The sequence below is a fragment of the Leuciscus leuciscus genome (assembly GCF_965113295.1).
Source record: "Leuciscus leuciscus genome assembly, chromosome: 18".
Taxonomy (NCBI): Eukaryota; Metazoa; Chordata; class Actinopteri; order Cypriniformes; family Leuciscidae; genus Leuciscus; species Leuciscus leuciscus.
Window position 1 is genome coordinate 29,484,157 of NC_138742.1, and position 16,284 is coordinate 29,500,440.

At 38.4% G+C, this 16,284-nt stretch overlaps 1 protein-coding gene across 5 annotated transcripts in view; it reads left to right on the top strand.

Moving 5' to 3' along the window:
- Positions 1–1,373: 1,373 nt before the first annotated feature.
- Positions 1,374–16,284, top strand: part of cc2d2a (coiled-coil and C2 domain containing 2A) — a 57,334-nt gene continuing 42,423 nt past the window's right edge. The window contains exons 1-15 of one of the 5 annotated variants that reach the window (XM_082144973.1): positions 1,374–1,512; positions 1,775–1,872; positions 1,959–2,034; positions 3,330–3,386; positions 4,315–4,391; positions 4,977–5,098; positions 5,778–5,869; positions 5,948–6,049; positions 7,547–7,639; positions 7,863–8,081; positions 9,091–9,250; positions 9,327–9,463; positions 10,053–10,184; positions 15,514–15,723; positions 15,814–15,920. In XM_082144973.1, the coding sequence (XP_082001099.1) occupies positions 1,859–1,872; positions 1,959–2,034; positions 3,330–3,386; positions 4,315–4,391; positions 4,977–5,098; positions 5,778–5,869; positions 5,948–6,049; positions 7,547–7,639; positions 7,863–8,081; positions 9,091–9,250; positions 9,327–9,463; positions 10,053–10,184; positions 15,514–15,723; positions 15,814–15,920 (1,598 nt within the window). In that variant the 5' untranslated portion in view covers positions 1,374–1,512; positions 1,775–1,858. The other 4 variants (XM_082144972.1, XM_082144974.1, XM_082144976.1 and 1 more) reach the window with 4 other exon arrangements.

Consider the following 16,284-nt stretch of genomic DNA (forward strand, 5'->3'; position numbering starts at 1 on the left):
AAAATTTCGTTTGGTCCCCGGGGGCCACTCCCCCCCCGCGCTGGGCCCCCCCAAACCCAAAAAAATGCCGTTTTTCCTAAATAACTACCTGAACCGTGGCACCGAGGATGAAGAAATTTTTATGGTATGTTGGTCTACTAGACTTTTACGGAAAAATTTCGTTTGGTCCGCGGGGGCCACTTCCCCCCCCGCGCTGGGGCCCCCGTAAATTTTTCGTCAACGATACCAGGGACACCGAAACACCGGGGAACATGAAATTTGGTGGGCATGTAGCCCCACTAGACTTCTAAGGAAAAATTTCGTTTGGTCCCCGGGGGCCACTCCACCCCCGCGCTGGGCCCCCCCAAACCCCAAAAAATGCAGTTTTTCCTAAATAACTACCTGAACCGTGGCACCGAGGATGAAGAAATTTTTGTGGTATGTTGGTTTACTAGACTTTTACGGAAAAATTTCATTTGGTCCCCGGGGACCACTTCCCCCCCCCCGCGCTGGGGCCCCCGTAAATTTTTCGTCAACCATACCAGGGACACCGAAACACCGGGGAACATGAAATTTGGTGGGCATGTAGCCCCACTAGACTTCTAAGGAAAAATTTCGTTTGGTCCCCGGGGGCCACTCCCCCCCCGCGCTGGGCCCCCCCAAACCCAAAAAAATGCCGTTTTTCCTAAATAACTACCTGAACCGTGGCACCGAGGATGAAGAAATTTTTATGGTATGTTGGTCTACTAGACTTTTACGGAAAAATTTCGTTTGGTCCCCGGGGGCCACTTCCCCCCCCGCGCTGGGGCCCCCTTACATTTTTCGTCAACGATACCAGGGACACCGAAACACCGGGGAACATGAAATTTGGTGGGCATGTAGCCCCACTAGACTTCTAAGGAAAAATTTCGTTTGGTTTAAATCATTATAATCTTATATTATAATCTACAGTCCAATAAATAGATGAGATCAAAACGGGATGTAACGTTTGTTATTGGAACTTGTCTGTTTCAGAAATAATATAATTTTTAAATAATACACATATTCTGTGTTTTATTAACATCACTCAGACTATGATTGATGAATAAGGCTGGTTTTGTTTAAATAATCAGGATTTATGAAAGCGGCAAATTCGTGGTATTATAATTTGCATGTAATTGTTATTGCATCTAAGACAATACTGCAATAATATGGTAGACCTAATCTTTGAGATTTTCTGAACATATTTTTGTTTTTACATTAATGATAATTTTAGTCGTAGTGTAAACATTGTGTACAAACAAATAAAGGACAGAAGAAGAAGAAGAAGAAGAAGAAGAAGAAGAAGAAGAAGGAAAGAAAGCTATGGATTTAAGCGCTGCCTATAGTGGCGACAGCAGATTTATGTGATTGACGGGAGTCTGGGCCAATGAAAAGCCGCCCTGACACTGAGTGGGACGGACCGGACGCAAACCGCTGTGGGTTCGGTTGCTCTAAGTTCGGTTGCAACAGATTATTTACATCCGTTACCAGGCAGCGATACGCAGCATGACGGTAAAACTCTACCAAAATACATATTTAATATCTGCTCCTTCAGTAAATTAATGCTGTTCGCATTGTTGCAGTCTGGAAAGCATTTGCATTATTTGTTCACTCAGGGTGATGTTTATTTCCTGCGCCGAGAGAATACAGAGATTTACTTACAGCGCTGGAACTTAGTTTATAAGAGAAACATCATATGTGTGTTTATAGATGAGCGTGTGTTTGCTGTGGATGAGACAGTCTGTCCCACTGTTATAAACTCACTTTAACACAGTTTCATCAAGACGTTCCTGTGAAGTCCTTACTTCTGATCTGATATGATTTGGGAAGATATCTGACATCAGTCATTGTATTCAACATGTCTTCGCCCAGGTAATCTTCCCTTTTTACTACTTCAGGAATAAAAAACATAAAGTGTGACTGTTATAAGAGTAAGTGTTCTGTCCTGTTGTCTTCAGTAATGTGCGGGAGAAGATGAGGAAGAAGAGGAGAGAACTGCAGGAGTCTTTAGGAAGAGTCAGAGATGATAAACAGGTTATTATAATAATCAGTATGCAGAACATTATTATTATTATTACTGGGGGTTTTCAACCTGGGGTCCGGGGAAAAGCCTGGAGAAAAACTTCTAAATAATAAGAATAAAAAATAAAATAAAGTATTTAAATAAAGTAATTTCAATCAAATGAATGAATACAAAATGTGATAAAAATAAAAATATTAGTTGTTCATCTGTTAAATATTAAAATTAGATTAAATAAATAAAAATGTATTCATATAAATAAATATAAATTAAACAAATTGAAGTGAGTAGAAACATATATAATGTATCTAAATAAAAACTAATTTTAGATTCATAATATACATATATATATATATATATATATATATATATATATATATATATCTCACACGAGGATGGTCATATTTGGGGGTCTGCAGCATCTAAAAGATTGAAAACCCCTGGTATAATATAATGAACAGTGATTGCCATTTACTATGTTTGTTGTTCATCACCTGTTTTTTTTTGTTTTTTTTTAAGGTGCTGCACTTTTAGGCAATAGAGTGAAACCGTCAGGTTCCGGAAGTCCATTCATTTTCTCCATAGGGAAAACCGATAACTTCTAAACCTTTAAAGACCGCCCTACCGTGAGCCGTGAGGTTGTTAATCGATAGCATTTGCTTCTGTTGAAGCCGTCGACCCGCATCATTTCAGCTTAGTTTTAAAATAATCGTGTTTATTAGCATAATTTGTGGTGAAAAACTACACCACCCATAATGCTGTGCAGAAATTTCACCAATCAGAGAGTAGTAACAAGTAAAATCCGCCTCTTTAGCTCCGCCCACTCCCATGACGCACTGTGAATGACGTAATCATGACGTCCATCCCTACACTCTCTAAAAATATTGAGATGTTTATATATTGCAATAAACTTAAAATATGTAGTTTTAATACATATAATCAACATTTTGTCAATGAGTAGTTTTATATTTTGCCATCATTTTTTATTTGATGATGCTGTTCACAATGCTTCATGGGATTGTAGTTCTTGTATCTTTGTCTTTTTGTCCAATTTTCAAAACCTTTTTTTGCTTCAAATCACAGTTTTATTGTATTTTTAAATCCCTATGGGAGAAATGAATAGAAAAAATCCGGAACCAGTGCCGCTGGAAAAGTGTGCGGGCACTATATGCACTAACATATTTGCTGTATTTTATATCTGAAGTTGCTCGACATGTTTGTAACGTTAGCATACGAGACGAGCAGAATAGCGCTGTAGCTTCACTGAATACATGATTGTGATGGTCAAGTGTGTGCTGATCTGCTGTAGGCTCTGGTTCCGTCAGACTGGGATCTGTCTCGGGACAGTGAACACACTGCGGTGGAGGTTGGTTCTGGACTCACCTTTTCATCTTCCTCTAGCGCTCTAACACTTCCCTGCTAGGCTTTCCTTCAGTGTTGCTTAGCTCTTAGTTCTCTCAGATATAAGCACTCTGTCGTCACTCGCTCAGCAGAATCTCCACGCTACTCTTTTCCACACAGTTCAAGTGGAGGGTGAGTTTAGGAGTAAAGAGGACCACACCTGTGAATGTGTCTTTAAACTGGCGCATATGATTCCAGGTCTTCTGAAGTCATATGCTTTTACATGAAGCATATGAATCATATGGACCAGTTTTATTTTAATAGGCTGAGTAACACATTTCATTCAATGCTTTTCTTCTGGACTCTCTTGATCATTCTTCTTGTATCCGAGCATGTGACTTCCTTAAAACCGGCTTGTGACCAGTGGGGAAAATGCTGTGCGTTATCATGTGATGTAACTGGATTACTAACAGCTAGACCGTCACGATTATTGATTAATGATCGTGGTTATTTGATCTAGTCGCATTTATTTAATAAATAGATAACCGCAATAATTGGGATTAATTGGACTGCATTATTATATTATATTATATTATATAAACATTTTTTTTATAAAAAAACCTGTTGGACTTGTTTTTGACTTTTAATCAGAATTCTGAAAACCTACAAATTGAAGAAAAAAATGGTCACAATGGACATAAATATAGACATTTAAAACATACCCATATGTATATATATATATATATATATATACATATGGAATATTACAATAAAAATATATGATCATCAACACTATCTAATGGACATTATATATATATATATATATATACACACACACACACACACACACACACACACACACACACAAACATATATATATGTGTGTGTGTGTGTGTGTATTTATTATACTTATTATATTTTTTATTGTAATATTCCTAAATATGTTATTTTAGGAGCTGGCAGGTGGAGAAGAGGACCCTGGTGAGACACTCAGACGCTCAGTGATGGCAAAGAGAATGAAAAAAAAGAAGGTCAGGACTGTGCTAACTTTATAAATACATGTAGTGTATGATTAGCAATATACAGAATTTTTTTTTTATTTTTTTTTATACAATTACTACTTGATACAATGATATTTCATTACAATTTTTTTCTGTTTTGAAAATGGTTATTAAAAGTTAAGTTATAATGCAATAAATTTTAATCATCAATTTATTTGATTTTTGACACAATAATGACTACTACAACAATACCATACTACTTATGAATATTCCATTACTATTTATTTATTTAGAAAATGACAATAAAAAGTGAATAATGCAATCAGTTTTAACAATTTATTTGCTTCTTTTTTTGATACGATGATTACCACAGCAATAAAACATAATTTTAATTATTAATACTGTTATGCTATTCTCATCATTATTTTTATTTTAGAAAATGAATGGCTATAAAAAGTCAAGTAATAATACAAAGAATACATGAAATAGTTACTTCCCCTGCAGAAGTGTGAGTATTGGTGCAGGAGATCGTCCCTCTTAGAGGCTGGTAAAGCCTCAGACCTCCTGCGCTCGGATTGGTTCTGTCTGTAATGTCTGCATGTGGTCTCCGTGTTGAAGCTGCTGAAGGAGAGGACGGTGGAGTCTCCTCCAGACGAGGAGGTGACAGCAGTGCCGGAGCGGGACAGACCTGATGATGATGAGGATGATGATGTACAGCCAGTGCGCTCACCGAGAGGTGAGGGAACTCTCCGGTTATACACGTCATTACAAAGCCTAGGTTTCACTAGAGCTACGTCTACATTAATCCGGATAGATTTGAAAATGGGAGTTTTCGTTTAAAAGCGCTCTCCGTCCACTCTAGCGTTTTCAAAAAGTTTGTCATCCACACTGAAACGTCGGAAAACTCTCACAAAAGCTCACTGAGATGATACAGACAGAACAAGACATAATCAAGTTATCACATCATTCTTCTGGCAGGATCATTTTATTTAGAAAAATATCTCAGCATCACTGATGCGTCAAACATTATATGTTTGGTCTAAAACGCTAAAACTGCTCATGTTTTGCCACAGATGCGAGTGAATTTTGTGTCATCTTTGCAGGACTGTGATATGAAGAGTGTGCAAAGTAACATATTTAAGCAACAGTGTGAAAGTGAATAGCTCATAACAGACACAATATCGGTATAAACGTGAATATCTATTGGTACAATATGCGTCACATGACTAAACTTACGTCATCGTTTTAAATACCTCGCTAAAAATGCAGTTTTCAAAGAAACTGTATTAGTGTGGACAAGGCCTGAGGGCTGGGTGCTATGACAGTATATAGCATGTGAACTAAAATAATTCATAATGTGAAGCTGTTCAGTGGTGTCTGTGCACTCTATTCTTACATCCTCACAATCTCTCCAGATCTTCCTCCTCGTCCTGTGATGAGGCCGGGATCCAGCCAATCAGAGGCCAGCATGAGACAGCGCATGACTGAGAAGCTGAGGGCAGCGAAGGTGAAGTTCGTCTAGAATAGAAAGTGTATTTCAGGATATATTTCAGAATACTAACTCACGGTTGTGCCATCTCTTCAGTCTAAAGCTGCCAGTCTTCTAGAGCAGGAAAGCATCATTGAGCCCGCCAGCCGGCTGCAGAGTCTGCGGGACAGAGAAACCCTCACTCGGTTCGACAGAGACGTAAGCACCCCTCCTTTGAAACGGGCAAATTAAAGAAAAATGTCAACATGTAATGTTTGAAAAGTTGAATTGTCCTGGTATGGTCATGTTTAAAGCATTCTTTGTCTCATTTAGTTTCTCTGTCACCATAAACCAAGTATTATAATATGTACTTCCGTTCAAAGTAGATTTCTTTTATTCAGCAAGGACCATTAAATTGATCAAAAGTGACAGTAAAGATAATGCTACAAAATATTTAAATATATTAAATTAAATGCTGTTATTATCTTTCTATTCATCAAAGAATTCTGAAAAAAACACTGTTTCCACACAAATATTGAGCAGCTCGACTGTTTTCAACACTGATAATAATCAGAAATGTTTCTTGATCATCAAATCATCATATTAGAATGATTTCTGAAGGATCATGTGACACTGAAGACTGGAGTAATGATGCTGAAAATTCAGCTTTGAACACAGAAATAATTCGATTTTTACAACATATTCTCATAGAAATCAGTGATTTAAAGTTGTGATATTTCACAATATTACAGTTTTTACTATATTTTTAATCAAACAACTCTTGGTGGTGAGCATAAGAGACTTCTTTCAAAAACATTAAAGTCCCCCTGTGGTGAAAGTCAAGTTTTTAATGTAGTTTATATGTCTATGTGGTGTTTTTAATATGCTTTAAGACAAACCATGTGTAAATTCATAAGTCGACAGCATTGCTGAGTTAGCCTGGTTAAAACCAGACCATTCTCAGTAGTAACTGAGTTATGGTCTGGCAAAGCTTTATTAATAACTCATTTCCAAAGGGGCGTCACCAACGGACGTCGCTCAAATGCCTCTGGGCACAACTGGATAGACCTAAAACCAATCAGAGCGATCGTCATCGTGTAAAGACTCAACATTTTTAATTGGTGCCTCGATTTGGACGGATTAGAAATCGGCTTGAAAGAATCGGCTTTGCCAGACTACTTGCAGAGCAAATCTAAATTTGCCGGAAGTTTGTCTGGGTTTTCCCAGGCTATTGCTGAGTATTTTCTCCTTAAAACTGCAGTGAACCAAAGACAGTCTCAAAAACACGGTTTGAAATCGCTGGTGTTTCTGACGCCACAAACTACCTTGTAACCAATCAGATCAACGTGTGATCGTCAACGAGTGGATCTCTGAGCTGAGTGATTGAGTGGAGGCGGGGCTCATTTGCATATTCATAGAACCGCCAATACTAAATGAGGGAAGGGTGTCGAGTTACATTCAAGCTATTTTAAGACATGAAGAAAAAAATTTAAAGGAAAAAATGCTTAAATATGTCATTTTGGTGATCAAAGATGAGTTTTAAATGATCAAATGATTGACTACAGGGGGACTTCTGAAAAAAACTTCTGAACAGTAGTAAATACAAATGATTTTATATGTTCATTTTATAATTAAGAGTAAAACACACCACCCCTCGTTTAGAAGTTTGAAATGTAATCTGATCTGCTCTCCTCCTGTCATGGTGTCCTCCTCCAGACGGATCCAGAGCTACGGGCTGATGAAGACTCGTCCTTCACTGCCAGGCTGAAGTTTCGTGATGTGGCCAGACGTGCAACCAAAGACATCAGGGTAAGAAGAGACTCCTGTTTCTGCAGCAATAGATATTACATATTATAAAAGGATAGATTCTGACTTTTTAATATTTCTTTACACTCTCTACATTGTGCATCGTTGCATGTGTGTATTAATAAAGATGATATTTCCCACATCAGGTGAAGTATGTGAACATAATTAATTAAGAAACACATTAGAAATCCTCAAATCCTGATGTGTGTGTTTGGTTTCTGAGCAGACCGAAGCTGGTTTGCCGACCGCTGAAGAGGCGTACAACTTCTTCACCTTCAACTTCGACCCAGAGCCTCAACAGCAACGCCCACTTAAGAAAAGACGTCCCGGGAGAAGAGAAGCAGAGGAGGGAGGAGAGGGGGAATCAGGGGAAGAAGACGGAGAGGATGAAGAAGAAGGAGAGGAAGAGAGGGAGTGTGAAGGAGAGGAAGAGTCTGAAGCCAGGGTGACTTGTGTTTGTGTGTTTGTTTCTGATTAGAATAAACAACAGAGACTGTTTTATGGTGTATGTACTTTATGTTAAGATGGACACTAACAAACAACAATGTAATTTCCACATGTAAATTATATCAGTGACCAAACGTTGACCATTCAATCAGGGTCCATATTTTAGGGTCCGTGAACCAAAATATTGGGTAAAAAGTGAGGGCTGTCAACGTTAACGCATACGATTAATTCAAAATTAACGTGTTAAAATAACTGAACACAAATAAATTACTGAAGCATGCGGAATTGTTTCAAGAACTGACAAAAATGTAAAATGTGTACCTTGAATGCAATGTAAGTCGCTTTGGATAAAAGCGTCTGCCAAATGCATAAATGTAAATGTAAATTAACGCAATTTATGTCACGCAGTTAGATGATCTTAAAAGCCGGGAGTTTATCAAGCTGAGTATCCATAATGGCACAAGCACATGTTACTCTGGTAGTCTGAAATCTCCATTTGACCCCTTTAACTTGATTTCACTTCTCGGTTCAGATCATTTTAAGCCGCTAAACTCTGGGAAAGTGTTTAGTCCAATAATCCAGTAAGCAAAATCATTCAAACAATCAGTCCAAACAGCGCTAAGTTAAAGAGAACCAGCTTGTTAAATCAGAGATGAGACTCAGATGAGTTGTAGGATTTCATTTTTTTATTAAAATTAAAAATAGTAAACTATTGACAGCTCTAGTTAAAATGTATATACATTGTACATATTTTTTAAATATGACTGGTCACATTTTTTCACCTTTTTAATAAATGTTTTGCAGTTCATTGGGCAATGACTTATTATACAAATATATTTTAAGTCATCGATGCAGTCTCTCAATTAATATTAGCCTATAAAAATTGCATTTATTGTAATTTTAAAGAATTACAACAACAACAAAAAAGTTTTCGATTAGATATAGCGTGCTTCATTACTTGGAGATTTCATATCAACTACCCTTAATGCAATTCAATCCCTGTTTAGGATGAAGATGCTCCACTGGTCAGAGATGAGGAGGAGGATTTGTTCATCATTGACCAATCAGCACAGGACTTCCTGGAAGTGAGGAGAGCGGAGTATATGGACTACAGTAGGCGACTGCAGAGGGAGCGAGAGACACTGTTTGTTCCCAGCATGAGGACAGGTACACAAACAGAAACACTCTTTATCTTAACCCTCCTCTAGCAGGTCGAATGATGGGTACACCTTGTGTCCCACAGTTCCTGCCTCGAGTAAGCTGGCCGAGAACGTGCGTCCCCGGTACCTGGAGGAGGAGGGGTTATATGTGGGCGAGAGGCCACACGTCTGCCTGACAAATCAGAACATTTTGGAAAACCGAATTCTCAAGCAGGGCGAGGTAATGAAGAGAAATCATGATCGGGCAAGAGCACAAAACTTCATATACTAACGTCTATGAAAATGAGGGATGCGCCGATACGAACATTTTGGCTGATACCGATAACCGATAATTCTTTATATTTGAAAGCCGATAATCGATATGTATATAAGCCAATAAATCTAAATCCAAATCTAAATCTGATAACAAAAACAAAAGTCTCACCATTAAAATCCATGTCCCAAGCACACAATTATAAAAATGTTCTCATAATTTCATGTAGTCTTAATTCATATCATAATTTCATATGACAGACACATGTTGCACTGAACTTTTCCAATCATATTTCAAGCAATTCAAAACCATTATAGTGAACTGTGCGCATCTGAAGTGTCTCAGCTGGAGGAAATAATACATTATTTATCTGCTTTTATATATATTGGCCAAATTTCTTTATTGGGCCGTTAACGTTAACAGTAAAATGAACATGTATCGGCAAATACCGATATGGTGGCCGTTATATCGTGCATCCCTAATAAATATGATACTGTAAAAAACAAATGTTTACAAATGTTATTATCTGTAATGTGAGTGTTTGTGGTTTCTGCAGGGAAGGAAGTGGTTTGGAGACGATGGGCGTATTCTGGCTCTGCCCGACCCAATCAAAGAGTCGTCCTCCAGACCGCCTCTCTTCCACCTGGAGGATGAGCTGGACCCTGCGCTGCAGACGGCCTACAGAAAGGTCAGAGATCCAGCTAATGAGAACTGTAATCACGTTAGATTCTCTGTGTTTTTCTTCTCGGAAGCTTTGCGTTTTAATGAGCTGATAAAATATTTAAACTCAAATCAATATTTCATGTCTTAAGTGGCAAATAGGCGTGTACTAAGTTGCTCTGTAATAAGCACTTTGCGTCGGTTTCCTGATCACCATGTTTGGGTTTATTTTGTTATAACAACCGGCTGGATGTACATAATGCTTTATATCACAAATCCATTTTTTGACTGTCCCGTTAATACAAGTTCCCAGGCTGCTTCAATGAGTGCTTTCAACAAATAACTAGTTATTAGATTTGGCAAAGGAAACATGACTCGTATTAAATGCACTGGTTTTGGATGACAGTTGTCTATGGTCCCAAGGCACCAGACCTCAGATGCTTGTCTTGAGATGAAGAATCCGTCGTTTTCTTTCCCACATAAAATTATTGGAATCAACACAAAACCCTGTTCACAATCTATTTTCCTTTTCTTTTTTTGACTTTAGAAGATAATTAATTCCAGGGACCCCAGGTCACTAGGTCTGGGAAACATGGAGTAAAATCACATGGCAAGTTGTGAAAATTTCTAAAGTGAATATTTTTTTTACTAGCTTAGCTTTGCTTAGCTTATCTCTAATAATATTTCATGCTCTTTTCCGACTTTTAAAAATCATGCTAAAATGCAATCCTGTAATGTATACTAGCACTTTTTGGTTTCAAATCCTCCATGCAGCCCGTTTCCAGGCAATATGAACCGCCAATAATATTTGTTGAGATGAGAGGTGTGAGAACGGAGATGGGATCCAGATGTGTGGTGATGTCACGGATTCTGCTGTGAGACGGGGCAGTGAGGTCACATGTGCCGGTCACGCCTTACAGAACTCAAAATAGGAGATATGTAATGGATATTAGGATGTACACACACACACACACACACACACACACACACACACACACACACACACACACACACACACACACACACACACACACACACACACACACACACACACACACACACACACACACACACAACGGAGTGATAACACACCCACTCAGCCATGTGTGTTTAATAAATCGAGATACTTGAAATACAAATTGAAATGAATCAGAAGAAGAACACGCCATGAGGACACATCTGAATATTAAAATGCTCACAGACATGTGGAGCTAATTGACACAAAGTGTTCTGGTAATGCAACCCATTAAAACATAAAAGAGTGAGAATGAGAATCATGAAGTGGATATCAGGAGTGCATGGCTGATAACCAGTGAGAAAGCCACAGTATACTTAGTTCCTCATGCACAGTACAGGCAGTAGAGGAGTAGTGTTGACTCTCAACCATTCAACCCTGTTATTAAGAAAGAAAAACGATTACAGGCACTTTCCATGGTACGCTACAAAACAGGACCTGACTCAATTAAAACAACGTTTTTTTGTTTTTCCATTTTCTTTTAGAACAAGTGAATGTTGACATGTCAACTCTGATGTTATGATAAAGTCGCTAAATGCTAAAGTTGTCACGGTACGTGGTATTGAAGCACATGAAGGGGAGGAATTATACTAGGAGAAAGACTTAAAATAACAATATTCTGGAAAACGCGGGAGTAAAATATGCACTTGATAATCTATAAATCGTGTTCTGTGGGCAGTGTTTATGTAAATTTTAGGGTTAGTGATGTCTCGTTGGTTAACGAGAACCAACAAACACTAAGGGAGAACTGAAGGCTTATAAGCATGACCAAACAAAGGAAACTAATAAGTTGACTAACAAGACACAGGTGAATGAAATGACTAATTCAACTAATTCTCACTATTAACTAGTTGCTAATTAGCATGCATTTACTAGGATATTGACTGTTTATTAGTACATATAAAGCACATATTAATGCCTTATTCTGCATGATTATATTCTACATCCCTTAATTCTACCCAATACCTAAACTTAACAACTACCGTACTAACTATTAATAAGCAGTACACATAAGATAGTAGTTAATAATGAGAACTGGACCCTAAACTCATATTTGGTCACAATCATCTACAAAACTGAAAAGCATCTCTTTGTGTTATAAAAGTGCAAATTAAACAGAACAATGAAAAATAAAACAGCAACATTTAAGCCATCATTTAAGGTCATACAGATAAGAGTAAGACATCATTCGAAACTTAACTCTCACTCACAATAAAAACAAAACATTGTGCTTTTGTAAAATAAAAATAAAAACAATAAGGATGCTGCTTTCTGCCGTCCAGGTTTCCTTTCCGTGAAGTTAATGGAGCACATCACAAAGATTAATCTAAACTCAGTGTATCGGCTACTAGCAAGCTCTTGCATGCCATTTTAACTCTTGCTTTGGGTTGGTGCGTAGATCAACTCTTCTTCTTCTGCTCTTCTTCCTGTTTTGGCGGTTAGCAAACAGTGTTGCATTAAAGGGGTGGTATAATGCCCTTCTTACAAGATGTAAAATATGTATTTGATGTCCCCAAAGTGTGTATGTGAAGTTTTAGCTCAAAATAAAATACCCCACAGATATTTGTATATAGCATGTTAAAGTTGTCACTTTTTGAGGGTGAGCAAAAACACACCGTTTTGTGTCTGTCCCTTTAAATGCAAATGAGCTGCTGCTCCCGGCACAGGGGGCGGAGCTACAACAGCTTGTGTCCTTTTACCTCACACAGACATGCACTTCAAATTAAAAAAAAAACTTTTAGCCTTTTATGTTCAAACCGGAGTCAAGACAATGATGGAGAGACTCAAGAAGTGACAACATGTAGAAGCAACAGGACATTTCTGAATGGTTAGTTGATGAATTTATGTAGCTTATGTGTAGTTATCTTCTAGTCATTGATTAGCATATTCTGTCTTGATAATCTATAAATTGTGTTCTGTGGGCAGGGTTTATGTAAATTTTAGGGTTAGTGATGTCACTAACCCGGGAGGAATGTGGTGTAGTCTCTACCAGCCGTTTGTTGTAGTCCTTAAAAAGCGATTTCTTTAAAAGCAAATATCTCCCTTTGCTTTGAACTTTGAGCGTTGTAACTTTGCAGATGTTGTTAGTTACTTCGATTTTCACGCACAACCATTTCTAGGGTTTACAAAGAATGGTGTGAAAAGGGAAAAACATCCAGTATGCGGCAGTCCTGTGGGCGAAAATGCCTTGTTGATGCTAGAGGTCAGAGGAGAATGGGCCGACTGATTCAAGCTGATAGAAGAGACTGAAATAACCACTCGTTACAACCGACGTATGCAGCAAAGCATTTGTGAAGCCACAACACGCACAACCTTGAGGCGGATGGGCTACAACAGCAGAAGACCCCACCGGGTACCACTCATCTCCACTACAAATAGGAAAAAGAGGCTACAATTTGCACAAGCTCACCAAAATTGGACAGTTGAAGACTGGAAAAATGTTGCCTGGTCTGATGAGTCTCGATTTCTGTTGAGACATTCAGATGGTAGAGTCAGAATTTGGCGTAAACAGAATGAGAACATGGATCCATCATGCCTTGTTACCACTGTGCAGGCTGGTGGTGGTGGTGTAATGGTGTGGGGGATGTTTTCTTGGCACACTTTAGGCCCCTTAGTGCCAATTGGGCATCGTTTAAATGCCACGGCCTACCTGAGCATTGTTTCTGACCATGTCCATCCCTTTATGACCACCATGTACCCATCCTCTGATGGCTAATTCCAGCAGGATAATGCACCATGTCACAAAGCTCGAATCATTTCAAATTGGTTTCTTGAACATGACAATGAGTTCACTGTACTAAAATGGCCCCCACAGTCACCAGATCTCAACCCAATAGAGCATCTTTGGGATGTGGTGGAACGGGAGCTTCGTGCCCTGGATGTGCATCCCACAAATCTCCATCAACTACAAGATGCTATCCTATCAATATGGGCCAACATTTCTAAAGAATGCTTTCAGCACCTTGTTGAATCAATGCCACGTAGAATTAAGGCAGTTCTGAAGGCAAAAGGGGGTCAAACACAGTATTAGTATGGTGTTCCTAATAATCCTTTAGGTGAGTGTATACCGTTACTCCCCTACTATAAAGTATATATTGCTTTACATGAGTGTACTTTATGTATGTGGTAAATTTTGATATACTTATAGTAGCTCTATGTCAGAGCTATTAATTCATTATGTAGTGATATTGATGATTACGATACCTGTAAGGTTTTGTTCAGTAAGTCTGATGAATAATTGTAGTCAATAGTTATGTTATTAGATTGATTTTAAAGGGTAACTCTCGCCAAAATTGCTCTTTTTGTTAATCTACCCGAGTCAAACTTTCGTGTAAAAGCATAATTAGAATGGAAACGCCACTTTTAAGATTGACCGTATTTTCGTTTTAAGCATCAAAATCGCTATTTTTAAAACACTAAGAAGGCTCGACACAACAACTGGAATTTTGTCTGTCAAAAGTAGTCGAATCGAATGCAAAATTCCTGACAAAATTTCAGCCATCGGAAACACTAACTTGATCAAGTGAGTCGTACAAAACCTTTATTTTTAGTAAACTCTGTGAACACAAACAATGTAGTCAATGCTGGAGTTCATGTGTCGAGCCCCTGGTGTTTCTTCGAGCAAAGTTTCATGTTGTGTCGAGTCTTCTTAGTGTTTTAAAAATAGCAATTTTGATGCTATCATAGAAGTGCCCCATGCACTCCCATTCAAAAGGCATTTTGACCTAAAACGAAAATACGGTCAATCTTAAAAGTGGCGTTTCCATTCTAATTATGCCTTTACACGAAAGTTTGACTCGGGTAGATTAACAAAAAGACCCTAGGTTCAATTTTGGCGAGAGTTACCCTTCACATGTAAGATGAAGTTGTGGGAGTCTTTGAGGTCCGTCCAGGATTGAGCAGTTTAGTGCAGGGAGACGCAGTGTTTGGGAGCAGCAGAAGTTCTTCTGGTATGGAAGATTGTAGAGAAGCAGCCGTTGAATCATTGAGATGCACCTTGAGCTGGTCACACGCACAAGTTGTGATTTGTAGATGTCGAAAAGCAAAAGCTCGCTGAGCCAGAGCTGGATCTCTAATAACCTCAGGATAAGAATCCCAAGGGTTGGAAGGAACGTGAATAGACTAATATTAGCATAGATGCCATTCAGTTTATTTAAAGCAGAGTTAAACCTAGGGACAAACTTAATATCCTTAAAGTTTTATTCACTGACCCTTTGTTGCAAAATAACAAAAAATCTACTTTTAAGACTATTAGTGGAAATGCATACTACTTAATGAATGATATGTCTTCATACTGAATTAATGACATATGGTGTTTCCCCGGTTGTCGGCTCTGTTTCAGGCTCTGAAGTCGAAGCACGTGAACCTCTACATATCTGGAATGGGCGATCCCCAGTCAGACTACCAGCTGGATGTAGATGTGTCGGGCCTCATCTTCTCCCATCATCCTCTCTTCAGCCGTGAACATGTGCTGGCAGCCCGTCTCGCCCAGCTGTACGATCAGCACCTGACCAGACAGCACAAGAGCATCACGCGACTCCTGACCGATAAGGTAACGCAGAAGAGGGGCATCAAAACCAAGCCTCCTGTTCTTAAAACTCACTCTGAATGTGTGTGTGTGTGTGTGTGTGTGTTTGTGTAGTTGAACGGCTTGAGGAACACGATACATAATATGCTTGAGCTACACAGAGGAGAGGCTCTGAGTCAGGTGACCCAGCAGAGGATGGCAGAGTACAAACAGGAAGTGAGGTAAGAAACAGGGTTCATACAAGGTGCTTGAATTTGACTCTTTAACATTTAAGTCCTGGAAAACCCTTGAAAACAGCCATGTTTGCAAAGAGGTACTTGAAAAGTGCTTGACTTATTTAAATACAATATATACTCATATATGAGTATTCGAAAAAACACAAATGCAATCTTTTCACGCAAAATTAACACTGCAGCCCATCTGATAAACCCCCATCAGACCTTTGCTTGATACGAAGTAACATTATAATATAAAATATTCTTTACTGAACAATAATAGCAATTATAAACTTTGTATTTAATATATATATATATATATATATATATATATATATTATTAAATACAGTACAGGCCAAAAGTTTGGAA